Source organism: Schistocerca serialis, unplaced genomic scaffold (genome assembly GCF_023864345.2).
Source record: "Schistocerca serialis cubense isolate TAMUIC-IGC-003099 unplaced genomic scaffold, iqSchSeri2.2 HiC_scaffold_109, whole genome shotgun sequence".
NCBI lineage: Eukaryota > Metazoa > Arthropoda > Insecta > Orthoptera > Acrididae > Schistocerca > Schistocerca serialis.
The window spans coordinates 13,330-28,703 of record NW_026047282.1 but is presented as its reverse complement, the minus strand read 5'-3'; the positions used below and the strand labels follow the sequence as shown (position 1 = coordinate 28,703).

The 15,374-nt window shown below is 56.3% G+C and overlaps 1 protein-coding gene across 1 annotated transcript; it reads left to right on the top strand.

Moving 5' to 3' along the window:
• The first annotated feature begins 573 nt into the window (after window positions 1-573).
• LOC126431319 (MAP7 domain-containing protein 1-like) lies at window positions 574-8,834 on the top strand. The gene is made up of 2 exons (XM_050090433.1): window positions 574-1,080; window positions 8,016-8,834. Exons 1-2 carry the CDS (start codon window positions 574-576, stop codon window positions 8,832-8,834), a joined length of 1,326 nt encoding a protein of 441 aa, XP_049946390.1.
• The last annotated feature ends 6,540 nt before the right edge of the window (window positions 8,835-15,374 follow it).

Genomic DNA, 15,374 nt, shown 5'->3' with positions numbered 1-15,374 from the left:
CGAACCAACGTACGGCAGCAGCAACACCAGTAGCAAGCGCTCCGCTCTAGTCAGCGTCTCCCCACACAGTGGCACCCGCCGCCAGCCGCCGCCGCACCTTTACCAGCTCGCCCTGTTGCGGCCGCCGACCAATGGGGCGCGCGCGCAACCGGCCGCCGCACCCGAGCCCATAAAGCACCCCCACCCCGGCTGCGCCGGCACGCACTCCTGTGCTTGACTCGCTGCGACGCGGACTCTGTGCTGCTAGCCTCGAGCCTCGAGAACACAAAGAGCGAACAAAGGAAGCGGGAAATGCCTTCCACTGATGTGTAAGCGCACTCCCGTCCTGAGTTCACTCCAAGATATAAAAGCAAATTGTCGTGTCTCCCATCACAGCTAGGCGAGATGTTCTGGAAAGCTGGAACGTAGGGAAACCGATAGTCAGGGATTGTCGCAAGTCAGGGCCCTGTCCGCGGACAGACCAGCCCGCGCTTGCAGCGCAAAGGCCAGAATAATAGGGTGAGTTTCACATTACACACATTACACCACACAGAAAAACTACTGCCATAACACAGCAACACGCGGAAGGACGACATGTCGTCCCACGCGACTACCAGCGCGTGCGAAAGCTCGCGCATCATCATTGCGGGTGACAACACTGCACCGACGATGACGACCGCGAACCCAAATCCGACCCTGCCACTGACACCGGACCAAGAGTTGATGCCACCACCGAATCACGACCCAGCACCCGCCCACGCATCGGACAAAATACTGTCTGACGCAACGGATGACGAAAGTCAACAAACTGGAGACCGCAAACGGACTAGGAAGACGAGCACTAACCCAAAGTCAAGACCCAAAAAACCTGGGGACTCAAAACCGAAGCAGACAAAAGCGCCACAAACAACAAATAAGGAGTCACCGATCGACAAACCACAGCTACAGGACAACCCACCACTCCATCAGAGCACACAAGAAACGACAGAAACACACAAAAAAACTGGGGAACAAGATGATGACGACGGGGAATGGGAGACAATAACCAGCAAGCGTACACGACGTAACACGGCAGACAAAACGGACACTCAAGAACAACCAGTAATTCAAACCAGAGAAGAAATCAAACTAAAAGTTGAAAATCTCAACTCAGACGAAACGCAAAAAACACTCTACGAACAACTAAAGAGATACAATGTACTCCAACATATTACAACCATGGAAGTACACAGAAATCAGACAGCGCTCATAACAAGCCAACACCCTGACATAGAAACCATAATCCACAAAACCATCTGTACCCAATACCGACCAGAGGCAAAAGTCAGCAGAATTAGCAAACCCTTCCGTCAAACACAACAAAAACACTTTAACGAACCACTGCTCAGTGTAGTCATCACAAAAGTCGAGTACGAAATAACAGAAAAAGACATTGAGGAAGAGCTAACGAACTTAGGACTGCAATACACAAAAGTGAAAAGGATCATGTCCAGGGAATATGGAAAACCCATACAAAAAATGCGGGTAATCACCAGAAGTAAAGACACAATCGACAGCCTGTTAAAGAACCATTTCAAACTATTCTGCAAGTTCCACCCAGTTGAAGAATCGCACATACCACCACCACAGCCTGCACAGTGCGCCAAATGTCACACATTTGAACACACCACAGAAAATTGCAAAAGCAAAATCCGATGCAATAGGTGCGGAGGCCCACACGTAATCGCGGCATGCCAACAAGAACCTGGCAAACCAATTTGCGTAAACTGCTCAGGTGAACACCTATCAACAGACGTCAAATGCCCCAAGCGCCCAAAGGCGCCGACATCAATCGAAGCGACGGCTAAAATTATATGCACCGACGAACCCGTGCACATAAAAACAACTGGCAACAAATGCGATGAACCACAAGCGGTAGCATGCGAAGACTTCCTCAGGGCAACAACACTCGCCCTAATGAACATACTTCCAGACAGAAAAAACCTGGTCCTGAGCGCTATGAGGGAGGTCTCCAAAACCTTCTTTAAACGCGAAATAAACGTCACACAGGCATGGAACAAGGTCCACTTCAGCATCTCACCAGTCAGCGACAACAAAAAAGCGCAGGGGGAGAGAAACAACCACACAAATAATCAATCACCTTCGCAGACATGATCAAGAACAGTGCGAAACTCGGCTTCGTTAATGCCAATGGTTTTAACACGAAGAAACCGCTCATTGAGCGGCTCATAAGGGGCGAAAATGTGCAAATACTAGGTATCACAGAAACCAGGGCAGGACAGGCACCCATCAGCATATCAAACCACACATGCTACCGCAAGGATTCCATAACAGAAGCCAGACACAGGGGATGGGCCCACGGGGGAGTAGCACTGTTACATCACAAAAAAATACCAGCAGTACAGATACAGCTCCCACAATGCTACGACGACCAACAAATCATTGTAATTAAAGTAGCGACCAGACATATAAAAACAGTACACGTAGCCATACTTTATGTGCCGCCAACCGAGGAACTATCGAAAAACTTAATACAACACATAACCACATTGGGGCCAAGCATCATATTCGGAGACTTCAACGCCAGATCCGTCAACTTTGGAGACCATAGGACTAACAGAAATGGAACAATACTGGAGGAACTACTACAGGAGAACGAACACATCATAAAGTTACCCAATGAAGAGCCAACATTCATAAACCACACGGGAACCTCAATACCAGACCATGTACTCATCACAACCAACATAGCGCGGCACATAGGGGATATAACAATAGGAGAAAGCATCGGCAGCGACCATCTACCACTACTCATGAAAACAACGCTACTTTACCCCGAAACAACGAAACCAGAGAAAAAGACATTTAAAGACAGAAAAAATATAGATGCAGAAAAATACGTCCAACACATAACGCAAAACCTTACAATAACCGACGCGGACATAACGACGGAGAACGACATGGAAACACTTAACGAACACATAACAAGCACAATCAATGAAGCCATAGAAATTAGTGCACCAACAAGGACCATAATAGAGGGGAGACCTAAGATTCCGGCAACCATCCTGACACTAATTAAACAAAAAAGGCAGGTCTATGCCCAATACAAGAGGACTGGGGACCCAACTGTAAAAAATCAGTGGAACAGGTTAAATGGACAAGTCAGGCACCTACTCAGGGAGTACAGAGCCAAAACTCTGAATGAAAAAATACAAAAACTTGATCCAAAAGATCCAGCAGACTTTTGGCGTAAATTCAAAAGAATTACAGAACAAAAACAAGGCGAAGAAACACCACTAATCGTTAACGGTGAAATAACGACATCTGAAAGAGACAAAGCCCAAGCATTCATGGAAACACTAAAAGAAGTTTACACACACCCGCTAGACGCCAGGTTCGACGACAAACAACAAAGAACAATAGAGATGGAAACCACCAAACACCTGGAAGAAACGTATCACAACATATACGACGAAGACCAAATGGCACTTCTAACAGATATCACGACAACAGAAATCAGACAGGCAATAGCCAGCGGAAAAGTCACGGCACCAGGCGCGGACGGCATCACTCGCAGGCACCTGAGACTAATACCAGCAGACATAATAACACCAGCACTACAGAAACTCTACAACGCAGCACTAAATCTACATAAAACACCACAGCAGTGGAAAAATGCTGAGATTAGGATGCTACCGAAACCCAACAAACCAAAACACGACGCCAGGTCATACAGACCCATTGCCCTACTACCGGTTATCGCCAAAACATTCGAAACTATTCTAACAGAAAGACTACAAAAATTCGCGGACAACAAAAATATACTACCTGACGAACAAGCAGGCTTCCGAAAAAACAGAAGCACAATAGACCCGATCTTAAGAATGATCAGTAGTAGCGTTGAGGCAATAAACAGCGGAAACGCGGCAGCAACGCTCCTACTGGACATTGAAAGGGCCTTTGATAAAGTATGGCATATGGGTCTGATTAACAAGCTCATCAGATACAGAATCCCAATCGAGACAATAAAGCTCATACAAAACATAATAACGGAGCGGTACATCCGAATTAAAGTAGGGAGCGAACTGTCCGAGAGATTCCAACCAAAGGCAGGCGTACCCCAAGGAGCCATAATATCGCCACTGCTCTATAACTTATACACAGCTGACATCCCAATTCCAGTAGGACTAAACGAGGAAATAGCCCTCTACGCCGATGATACAGCTTTCTGGTGTCAGGCGGCTACTACAGAACTAATAGCCTCAAAAACAAATAGATACATCCAGGCGCTAGAAGAATGGATGTCGGTCTGGAGAATCCGCCCCAACCCTACTAAATCACAACTACTGATAATAAGGCATAGAAATCTAACACAAGATAATAAACAAGACCCAAAGAACGCCCAAATAGCACTATGGGGACAGAAACTTGAACCAACAAAGACAGCGAAATACCTTGGACTTGAAATTGACAATCTGCTTAACTGGGAGAGGAACACCACGCAAAAAATAGGAATGGCAAACGCAAAACTAACTAGGATCCGACTACTTCAACACCGAAATGGAGGAGCCTCTACACCTGTGGCACTACACATATACAAAATGTACGTACGACCAATCATAGAATATGGTGCGATAGCCTGGTGCGGAACAACAACCCAGTGCAACAAGATAATGTCCGCAGATAGAAGAATGCTGAGGACAATCGGCAAAATCCCATATGAACGGACAGCCACGCTACACACCACTCTTGGGATTGACCCAATGGAAAACCGACTCCTAAAACAAATTGCCACATACGGAAACAATAGGTTACAAACAAATGAAAATATAAAACAGCTCATACAGAGAACTCCATATCACCTAAACATACCTAGATTTAAATACCCGTATCCGCCACTCATAATAGCAATAGCGACAGAAAAAATCCATCCAGGGAAACACCCAGACATCAAGACCATCACAGAAGACAAGGAATTACCACATCACCTACAAACACAATAAAATACAAAAAAAAAAAAAAAAAAAAAAAAAAAAAAAAAAAAAAAAAAAGACACAAGAACAAGGAACCCAACCCAACTCCAGCTGAGGTTTTAGGGGGTTTCCCTCAGCCGTAAGGTAAATACCGGAGTTGCGTATATCCCCCTGCACAAAAAGTGCAAAATGACAATAATATCAAAAAGAAAAGAACAAAAAATTCAGAAACCAAACCAAAAACAAAGAAAGATCCTATACCCTATGAAGCAAAATAAATGGTACCACCACAGAAAAACGTAAGAATATGCTAAGGCTCCAAAGCGGCAATAAGCCCTCCATGAGCCCGCCCCACCCTTCCGGTGGAGGAATGAAAAAAAAAAAAAAAAAAAAAAAAAAAAAAAAACTCCGCTGCTCGACTCGCTGCCGCTCGCACCGGTCGTTTTCGTTTCCGTTTCGTGTGCACCGTCGCTAGCCCATCGCCATGTCCGGACGCGGAAAGGGAGGCAAAGTCAAGGGCAAGTCAAAGTCCCGCTCAAGCAGGGCTGGGCTCCAGTTCCCGGTCGGCAGAATCCACCGCCTCCTGCGCAAGGGAAACTACGCAGAGCGCGTCGGCGCCGGGGCGCCCGTCTACCTCGCCGCCGTCATGGAGTACCTCGCGGCTGAGGTGCTCGAGCTGGCCGGAAACGCGGCCCGCGACAACAAGAAGACGCGCATCATCCCGCGCCACCTGCAGCTTGCCATCCGCAACGACGAGGAGCTCAACAAGCTCCTGTCGGGCGTCACCATCGCACAGGGTGGTGTCCTGCCCAACATCCAGGCCGTCCTGCTGCCAAAGAAGACCGAGAAGAAGGCCTAAAGGAGGCCAGGCAATCGCAGCCGCCGCGTGCTCCCCTGCACGCAACGCGCTTTGCCGGCTCGGCCCACAACAATCGGCCCTTTTCAGGGCCACCACACAAACCTACGTCCAAAGCAAAATTTCAGTCGTCCTCGCCGCACCTTGTTTTGTTTTAACTTTGCACCGTCACAGCACAGCCGCCGCCGGCGCACGTCCGCCATCTTGTCGTCCACACAGCCCGTGTGGCCCAAAACACACACACACACACACACATTTTGCACGGTCGCAGTCGCCTTCCAAACCGACAACGGCAGCAATAATGACCATTGTTAAAGGGAGGCGTGTCGACACACCGCCCTCCACTCCCGCGCGCAACGGCCGTCGACACGAACGAAACAGCTGATCCGGCCGCCTATGCCCACACGCCTTGCCTCGGAAACCCCAACGCCGCCGCCGCAAACAAACACACAGAGCCAAACCACGCAAGCAAATAATCACCGCCTCTCGCACAACAACACACAGCCCGCCATCTCCGTCGCGATCGATACAAAGACACACAATAACAAACACACAAACGAAGCAGCTCCACACACAGCCAGCCACATGACACGTTTCCTTTCCTTCTCCCCTCCCAGTCACATCACGTCGCTCAAACGGAAAGAAAGAAAGAAACAAACAAACAACACAGCGCACACACGCAGCAACAACAACACAGACTCTTTCGCACTTTTCAACTTCCGAACAGTGTGGTGGCCCTGAAAAGGGCCGTTTTCTAGTCTCTCCCACCCACAAGCACGGCCGCGGGAAGGCCAGCGCCCGCTGCGACGCAGCCTAACCGCCGAAACCGTACAGGGTGCGCCCCTGCCTCTTCAGGGCGTACACCACGTCCATGGCCGTCACAGTCTTGCGCTTGGCGTGCTCAGTGTACGTCACCGCGTCGCGGATCACGTTCTCCAGGAACACCTTCAGCACCCCGCGGGTCTCCTCGTAGATCAGACCAGAGATGCGCTTCACGCCGCCCCTGCGAGCCAGGCGGCGGATGGCGGGCTTCGTGATGCCCTGGATGTTGTCGCGCAACACCTTGCGGTGCCGCTTGGCGCCACCCTTGCCGAGCCCCTTTCCTCCCTTGCCGCGGCCTGTCATCCTTCCTTCCTCGGGCAAAGCAAAACGTGCACAAACAGCAGCTGCAGCGGCTGGCGAGTCGGCTACGGTCTGCGCCCAGCGCGCCCGCCGCCCCCCTATATAGACTCTGGCCCGCCCTCCCCCCACCACGCGCAACCGAGGGCATATAAGCGCAGCACGGAGGCGCGCGGGCCGCGGGCCCTCCCCCCCGTCAGTCGAGTTGTGGCAGCCGTAGCGCGCAGGTCACTGTTGCACGCGGCGCTCAGCTCCTGCAGGAGAGTCAGCGAGGAGATCGTACTGCGCGCGGGTGGCAAATTGTCGTGTTGCTGTTTTAACGGCAAAAAAGCAAATTGTCAAACCTAGCGCGCAGTATGGTTAAGATGAGCAGCGTGGGACGTGATGTCGCAAGAGGCGGCAATTCGGCGACAGAAGAAGCAGTTTCCCCCGCTCCCGCCCTGTACATTAAATGCAGGGAGGTCGAGTGGGTGGAACTCTATGATGAGATGGGGCGGAGCTGCGATAAGGAGGTCGTCGTTGAGTCCGTTGACTCCGACGAAACCATCAAGCTCCAGGCCGCTGACTGGAACGACTACGGGGCCCTGAAGGCCCTTGTGGCCGCCCACACGGTGGACGCCCCGGGAAGAGGTGCGATGAGTCAAAAGACCCGTCACCAAGAAGTCACCAAGGCGCTCCTGAGGGGCCTGCCTTGGATCCTCACGGAGCGAGCGGTAAAAGAGGGACTGCGCCGACAAGGTTTTGTTGAGGCAACCGTCAGGTTGCACAACAAAACCAATAGGAAGAAACCGCCTCTGTTTATTGTCGCCACACCAGCGGCGGACAATGGCGGGGGCATTCTCGACATCCGGAAGCTCTTGGGCTTCCACGTGCAGCCGGAGACTCTCCCCCCCCACCTGGACACGAAGCCACAGTGCTTCAAGTGCCAGGAGGAAGGACATGTGGCAAAGCACTGCCGCAACGCCGCCAGGTGCGTCAAGTGCGGATGTCACCATGACACCCGCACTTGTACCAGCACCAGAGATGTCAAACCGACGTGCGCCCGCTGCGGCGGTGAACACGTCGCGAACTGGCGCGGATGTCAGGCCTTCAACGGCCGAAATCACGCCACTACAAAGGAGACTGCGCCCCAGGCAAAGAAGCGACGCCGCAGGAGAAGGCGACGACAGCGTCCTGCAGCCGCGGCGAGCCGCGGAGGGACCGTGGAACCAGCGAGAGGAGGCAGCGCCGCGGGAACAACGGCGGCGCCCGGAGGTGATTCGACGGCGGCCACCGCTCACGTGCGGCCGCCTCCCCCCGCCGCCTGTGGCAAGGGCGGAGGAGGGAGGCGGCGGCGCGACGCAGCGAGTGGGAAGACGGCGACGACAGCCGGTCCTGACATCGAGTCGGCCCTCCAGGAGGCGGAAGCTCGGTTCCGCATGGTTCTCCATGCGGAGATGGAGGCCGCCTGCCTCACTCTACGTGAATCCCTTAGCCGCAACACCAACAAGAAGGAAGCGCAGCACCAAGACGACAGGATGGCAGCAACAGCAGCACAGCCCAGTCGCGACCAGGCCACACAAACGGCCTGGCCTAAGAAGATGACAATTAGTCGAGCCGCACAGGCCTCGTTAGAAGGCAAGGAAGAAGCGGTTGAACGACAGGACTCAAGCGTCCAAACCAAGGAGTTCGTCAACCACCGGGCGGAACTGGTGGACAGCGAACGCCTGGACGACGCCAGCCCAAGAGACGTTTACCAGATGAGCTTCCTGCAAAGCAGGGAGCTCAGAAGAAGAAAGGAGGAAGCCCTGAACGAGCAGTCCAGAAGACAGAGAGAGGAGCAAGAGGCGGAGCGTGACAGGAAACGCGAAGCCGCCACTGCCCGCCGTGAACGCCAGCGTCAACACTGGCAACACGGAAAATAAAGAGAAGGCAAGACACAAGCAGTTCTGGCCAGGTTTTGCAGGTTTTCCTTGGCCGCTAAGGTAAATACCGGAACTGTCCCCTACAAACTCCTGCAAATAAATTCCCAATTGGGAGATATCCACCCCCTTCCCCGCACCCCAGCAAGAAAAATAATAAATGGTGACCAAACAGAATTACAAAAACCCATGGCTGAAAAGAGTACAACGCATGCTCTATAACAGCCCGCCCTTCTCCATCCGAGAAGGGAATGAAAAGTGCAAAAAAAAAAAAAAAAAAAAAAAAAAAAAAAAAGCGCGCGGGCCCGTTGTCAAGGCAGCACCGGACGCCGCGCCGCACCTAACCTCCACGCACGCCGCTCCGCTACCGCTACCGCTACCGCCATGGCCCGCACAAAGCAAACGGCCCGCAAGTCCACCGGCGGAAAGGCGCCGCGCAAACAGCTCGCCACCAAGGCGGCGAGGAAGAGCGCGCCCGCCACCGGAGGCGTCAAGAAGCCCCACCGCTACAGGCCGGGCACCGTCGCCCTGCGAGAAATCAGGCGCTACCAGAAGAGCACAGAGCTGCTCATCCGCAAGCTGCCATTCCAGCGCCTAGTGCGCGAGATCGCCCAGGACTTCAAGACCGACCTGCGCTTCCAGAGCTCCGCAGTCATGGCCCTGCAGGAGGCCAGCGAGGCCTACCTCGTCGGCCTCTTCGAAGACACCAACCTGTGCGCAATCCACGCCAAGCGCGTCACCATCATGCCCAAGGACATCCAGCTCGCGCGCCGCATCCGCGGCGAGCGCGCCTAAACCGCGCCGCGGCACCGCACCGCACCGCACCGCACAAACAAAAACGGCCCTTTTCAGGGCCACTAACATCTCTCCGTCGCGAGCAAACTTTGTCGGTCGCCTGCCTCTCGCCCCGCAACCCAAAAACAAAAAAAAACCACCACTTCCCGTCCGTCCGCCACACCCGCTCACTCTGCCTGCCTGCTAGCAGCGCGCAACAATCACACATCATCCCTCCCCGGCGCTCAAAGCGCACAATACCCAACGGCCGACGTCACACCGCACGGGTGGCTGGCCGGCCGCCGCTTTCGTTTCGAAAACAAAAAAAACCCGCACTCCACTCCGACGGCCAACGGCCAGGCAGGCGCGCGCGCTCGCTCGCTCTACGCGCCACCGAAATCCCCGCCGACTCCTTCCACATCTCAACGTGCCCCCCGTTGCAAAACATAACACACACACACACACACACACAAAGGAACAAAACAAAACAAAGACCAGACACGACTCGACAAGACAGACATCCGAGACGAACGAACGCAGGCAAGCCAACCAACGTATTCAAACAAAACAACGTGACAGAAAAACCAACCGTCGGCCGCCGCCACAAACACGGCGACAATCAACCACGACAACAACAACAACACCGCTTACCGCTACCGCCGCCCACACCCGCCACCGACCCCCGCAATCCAACCACCACGGCACGCAAACAGCATCCCCACGGGCATACAGAAACGCCAGACAGACACCCACACCAAACGCAACACGACAATCAAAACCTTCCCCGACGTGCTTTGATGGCCCTGAGAAGGGCCGTTTTGGGCCGCGCGTCTCTTGCGCGCCACTAGACGACGACGGGGGGTGGGGACGACGGAGTCAAGCGCCAAACCCTTCCTTTCTCCCATCTCTTTCTCCTCTACTCTACTTCTTCTTCTTGGGCGAAGCCTTCGCCTTAGACGGCGTCGTCGCCTTCTTCGGGCGCGGCGCCTTCGGCTTCTTCGTCGGAACCTTGGCGGCCTTCTTCGCCTTCGACGGCGACTTGGCCTTGGCCGGCTTGGCCGCAGCCGCCTTCTTCGCACCCGCGGGCGCGGCCGACGCCGCAGACGCCTTCTTGGCGGCGCCCGCCTTCCGACCGGTCGCCGCCTTCACGCCACCAGCCTTCTTTGCGCCGGCCGCACGGGCGCCCTTCTTCTCCTTGCTGGCCGGAGCGGCGCGCTTCTTCTTGGCACCGCCAGCACGAGCCTTGCCGCCCTCGGCCGCCCCCCCGCCGCCGGCGCCGGCAAGCTTGAACGAGCCGGACGCGCCCTTCCCCTTCGTCTGCACCAGCTCGCCCGCCACGACGGCCGACTTGAGGTACTTCTTGATAAACGGCGCCAGCTTCTCCGCGTCCAGCTTGTAGTGCGCGGCTATGTACTTCTTGATCGCCTGCAGCGACGACCCGCCGCGCTCCTTCAGACTCTTGATGGCGGCCGTCACCATCTCAGAGGTGCGCGGGTGCGCAGGCTTGGCGCGCGGCTTCTTCGCAGACGACGCAGACTTGGCCTTCTTCGTAGTGCCGGTGGCGGCGGGTGCCGCAGCAGTCTCGTTCGTAGCCGCCTGATCTGCCATTTCGACGACGCGCGTAACACACAGCGAGAGCGAGCGGGACGGCAGGCAGGCACGCAAGCACAGCACAGCAGCAGAGCAGAGAATCACAAGGCCCAGCCAGTGTCGCGGGCGGGCGCGGACGGCCGAGAGAGCGGCCGCCACTCTGCGCGCCGCCGCGCCGCGCCTCCCGCGCTTGCTACCGCCCAACGTCCGACAGCCTGTGCGGAGCAGCCCCAAACCTGCGCCACAACCGCCCGCGCCTTTCAAACCACCGAGGATGGGGCTACACACAGCCACACCACAGTCGCCAACCAGTCGCCACGGCAGCGCCGCAAACCACGGCCAAACTGCAGCTACCGCGCGCTACAGCCTGGGTCGGCCCGCCGAGAATCGCCGCCCCCGCCCAAATGCCGCCCCCACAGCCCCAGCCGACGACCCGCCACAATGGCCAAACCTTCGGCAAAACTCCCACACCGTCGCCGCGGCAGCCCGGCCAGCGCGGCCGGCGCCACAGCCACACAAGCCGAGGCGTGCGGCGATGACGGCCGTGCAAACGCGCCTCCGCCGCCCCATCGCCTTCCGTCGCCCTCCCGCCGTTTCCCGATCGGCCCGCAGCCGTCGGGCCACATCGCGCGCCGTCCTCCTCCTCTCGCCCGCCAACATTCACAGCCGTTTCTCAACAATTGCCCGCCGCAAACGGACGCCGCCTGCGCAACAGGCGCCGCCGCCCCTCGCCGCTTCCGACCCAACCCCTCGACCGAGGCAAACCGCAATCCGAATCTACAGACCAACCCAATCTGCCGTCAAGCACACACGACAGCCGACCTTACACGTTACGCGTTACACATTACGTTTACACGTCTACGTTAGGTTAGGTTAGGTTAGGTGGACGTGGGTTAGGTTAAGGGGACTTGGGTTAGGTTAAGCGTCAAACTTAGGTTAAGCATTCAAACACGTCAGGCGTCAGAGGTTAGGTTAGGTTAGGTTAGGTTAGGTTAGGTTAGGTTAGGTTAGGTTAGGTTACACGTTAGGTTAAGGGGTCAGTGCTAGGTTAAGAAGCGTCAAACGTAGGTTAAAAAAGCGTTCAAAAACGTGAGGCGTGAGCCGGACAGCTTACCTTACGTAGACGTTAGGGGCTCACAGGCTGAGCTCACCTCGCCACACCACAGGTTAGGTTCGGTTCGGTTCGCTCGGCTCAGCGTAAAGCGCCGAGGTCAGGGTTACGTTCGTTCACCTTCGGGCGCCACACTTTCGGTTGAAAGGTCGCGACGGGACGACGTCGGCAGGCACGCCGCAAACGAACAAAAACGTACAGACGACGTCGGAAACCGCCGACAGACGGGGGAGCAGCACGACCACGACCAGACACCGAGCGCGAACGAGACACACGCGAACCACCCCCACCGGCCAAAGGGCACCACACAACAACCCAGAGCACCACGTGTCGACACCAGAGCAACCCGCCGCTCACGCGACATGGCTGGCACCGAAGGGCAACCGCCCGCAACTGCGCTTTCCGCGCCGGCCCGGATGCACGTCGTGCTACAACAACACCACTACCGTACACAGCCGCTGTTCACAACATCACTATCAATGGCGCGCCCGCGGCTCGCCGCCGTCGCCGTCGCAGTCGCAGCCCCAACGCCAGCACTTTTGCACCACCATTCACACGCACCGCAACACAGCTCGCCGACACAGCCGAACAAAACAAACACCACACAACAACAGCAACAACGCCGCCGCCTCTACTTGTGCCGGCGACCCACCCCGCCGATGGCGCACCTTTCGCCAGCCGGCAATCGACACACACGCACCCACCCACCGGGGCCCAGTGCAAAAAAAAAAAAAAAAAAAAAAAACAAAAAAAAAAAACACACAAAAACAAAAAAACCAAACAACACAAACGACACGGGAAGCGCACACCGCCACTTCGCGCGCACGCCACCAACCAGTCGTCGTCTCAAAATAACAAACACAAACAAAATAAACTAACAACTAGGGCAACACAAAACAAAAACGCCTCGCACGAACCGCCCACAAAAAGGACAAGCACACGCACAGCCTCTGCTGACGACCACGACGCAGCGGCACGCTGCTCCTGTCCCGCGCCCCGCGCCCCACTCGATTCACAACTCACGCGACACCGTCAACGACGGGCTCGCTTCCCGCAACCTACCACCTTTCCGCCACGACGCACAGCCCCAGCCCCACCCGACGACGCCCGTGGCAACGACTGCACTTTCACCACCGCCTCCCCCTTCCCCCCCAAAACACACACACACACACACACAGCCAGCCAAAAACGCACTCGCGACCCACACATGCACGTGCATCGGCACACGCCAACCAGTCAACGTCGACAACCACACGCAAGGCTCGAAACGAAACCGGCGTCCTTCCACGTTGCCATCAAGCTACGCGACACAAGACACAAGGAACCAACACAACAGCCGGCCCCACTAATTCCCACTCTCACGCCGCAAAAAGCACACCGAAACCGCCAAACGCACGCACATTCCCCTTCGCACTGACACCACCGACCGGCTCGCTACCACACACCTCTCGGCAGCCGTTTCACGCCAATTCGCCACACCGCCCACACAGTCGACAAGCGCCCGCCCTGTACGGCACACGCAACGACGCAGCGCAGCAAAGGGCGCCCGCAACACATACCTCTCCGCCGCCCGACGCGCCAACCGCCACACCACACCGCCAGCCACTCGCAAATTGTGCACTGCCACCAGCCACACGTCCAACACGCCGCGCCGCCTCCGGCCACCCGCCAGGGGGCGCTCACGTCCGCGACAACAGCGCGGCCCGCCGGGCCGGGCCGAACCGAACCGAGCCGCCGCTGCTCTGCACTCGGCACGGCCACACCCTGCTGCAGACCGGGCTCGTCCCTCTGTACGCGTCTGCCTGCGCATCAACACAACACGACCTTTTTCTTTTTTTCCTCTCTACCGCCATCCCTTCTTCTCGCGTTTTACTCGTTGTTGCAGCAGCGGCGCACACCTACACATCCACAGCCCCAGCCGAGCCGGCCTCACCTCAGGGCCCGCCGCCAGCGTCTCCTCCTCGGGCACAGGTGCGGTGCTGTGGCCGCCCATCCAACCGCATTGCTGGCCGTCCAGCCACCAGGCGTTCCCACTGCCGCGAGCCACGCCGCGCACCGACCCTGCTGCAGAAAACGAAGCATAGCCAGAGACCGACCGATACACAAAGCAAGCCGTCGCCTCGCCTCTTGTCCTTCCTGCCTTCCTTCCGCCCCCGCCCTTCTCACACCACCGCCTCTCCACTTTCGCCCCCCCCCCCCTCCTTTTTTTTTTTTTGTTTTCTTCTTTCTTTCTTTCTTTCTTTGGCCCTCTCTCCTTCCCGCCATGGCGGTTACGGCACCGCCTGCAGCGGCAGATTTTTTGCGCCCACACGCCTACTCCTACCACCATTAACCTTGCCCTGCCCTGCCCATCAACGTCGCAGTCGAACCGACGCTTGCCAACACACTGCCCACGTTCCTTTCTCTTTTCGGCCTACGCCCATTACGCGCCGCCGCCACAGCACCTTCCCTTCCCACAACACACCGACGTCATCACACGCACCCAAAACAGGGGCCACGACCGTGTTCCTCGCCCACTCCCATCCCGCACGGTACGCACATTCCCAACTACTACCGCGCACCCTCCCTTTCCAATCTGTGTGTCTCTGTGTCTGTGTCCTGTCCGCGCGTGACGCCTCTCAACATCCGCCGTCCCCCGTCCCGTTTTCGCCCCCATGCCGTCGTCGCGCCGCCTCCGCCCCTGTCCGCCCCGCACCACACCATACACCGCTGCTTGTCCCGGCCGTTGCCACCAAAGGCGCCGACCGCAAACGCGCCACGCCGCAGCCCCCGTGCGTCTCGCGCTCGCTTGCATCTCCGTGCCGACGCTGCCTCTCTTCCCACTCGCACTCGACCTCGACAACACAGTCTTTGGCTCCGCCACTGCGTGTTCCGGTGGTACGCACGCTGCACCACGTATGTATTCATTACCAGAGCGATGGCGAGGCATGACAGCATCTCTGTCTGACCAGAGAGTTCTTTATCGCTGCTAGTCGGCGCTTGGACCGCGCCAGACGACAGTAGTTGCACGCACCGGGTCGCCAGGAACAGTTGTTATATATATTGTAGCGCGAGTCGGGAGAGGTAGT

Coding starts and splice junctions, on each gene's coding strand:
- LOC126431319 (XM_050090433.1), top strand. CDS start 574: ATGTCGTCCCACGCGACTACCAGCGCGTGCGAAAGCTCGCGCATCATC. Junction 1,081..8,015: donor CGGACACTCAAGAACAACCA/GTAATTCAAACC, acceptor CGCGGATGTCAG/GCCTTCAACGGCCGAAATCA.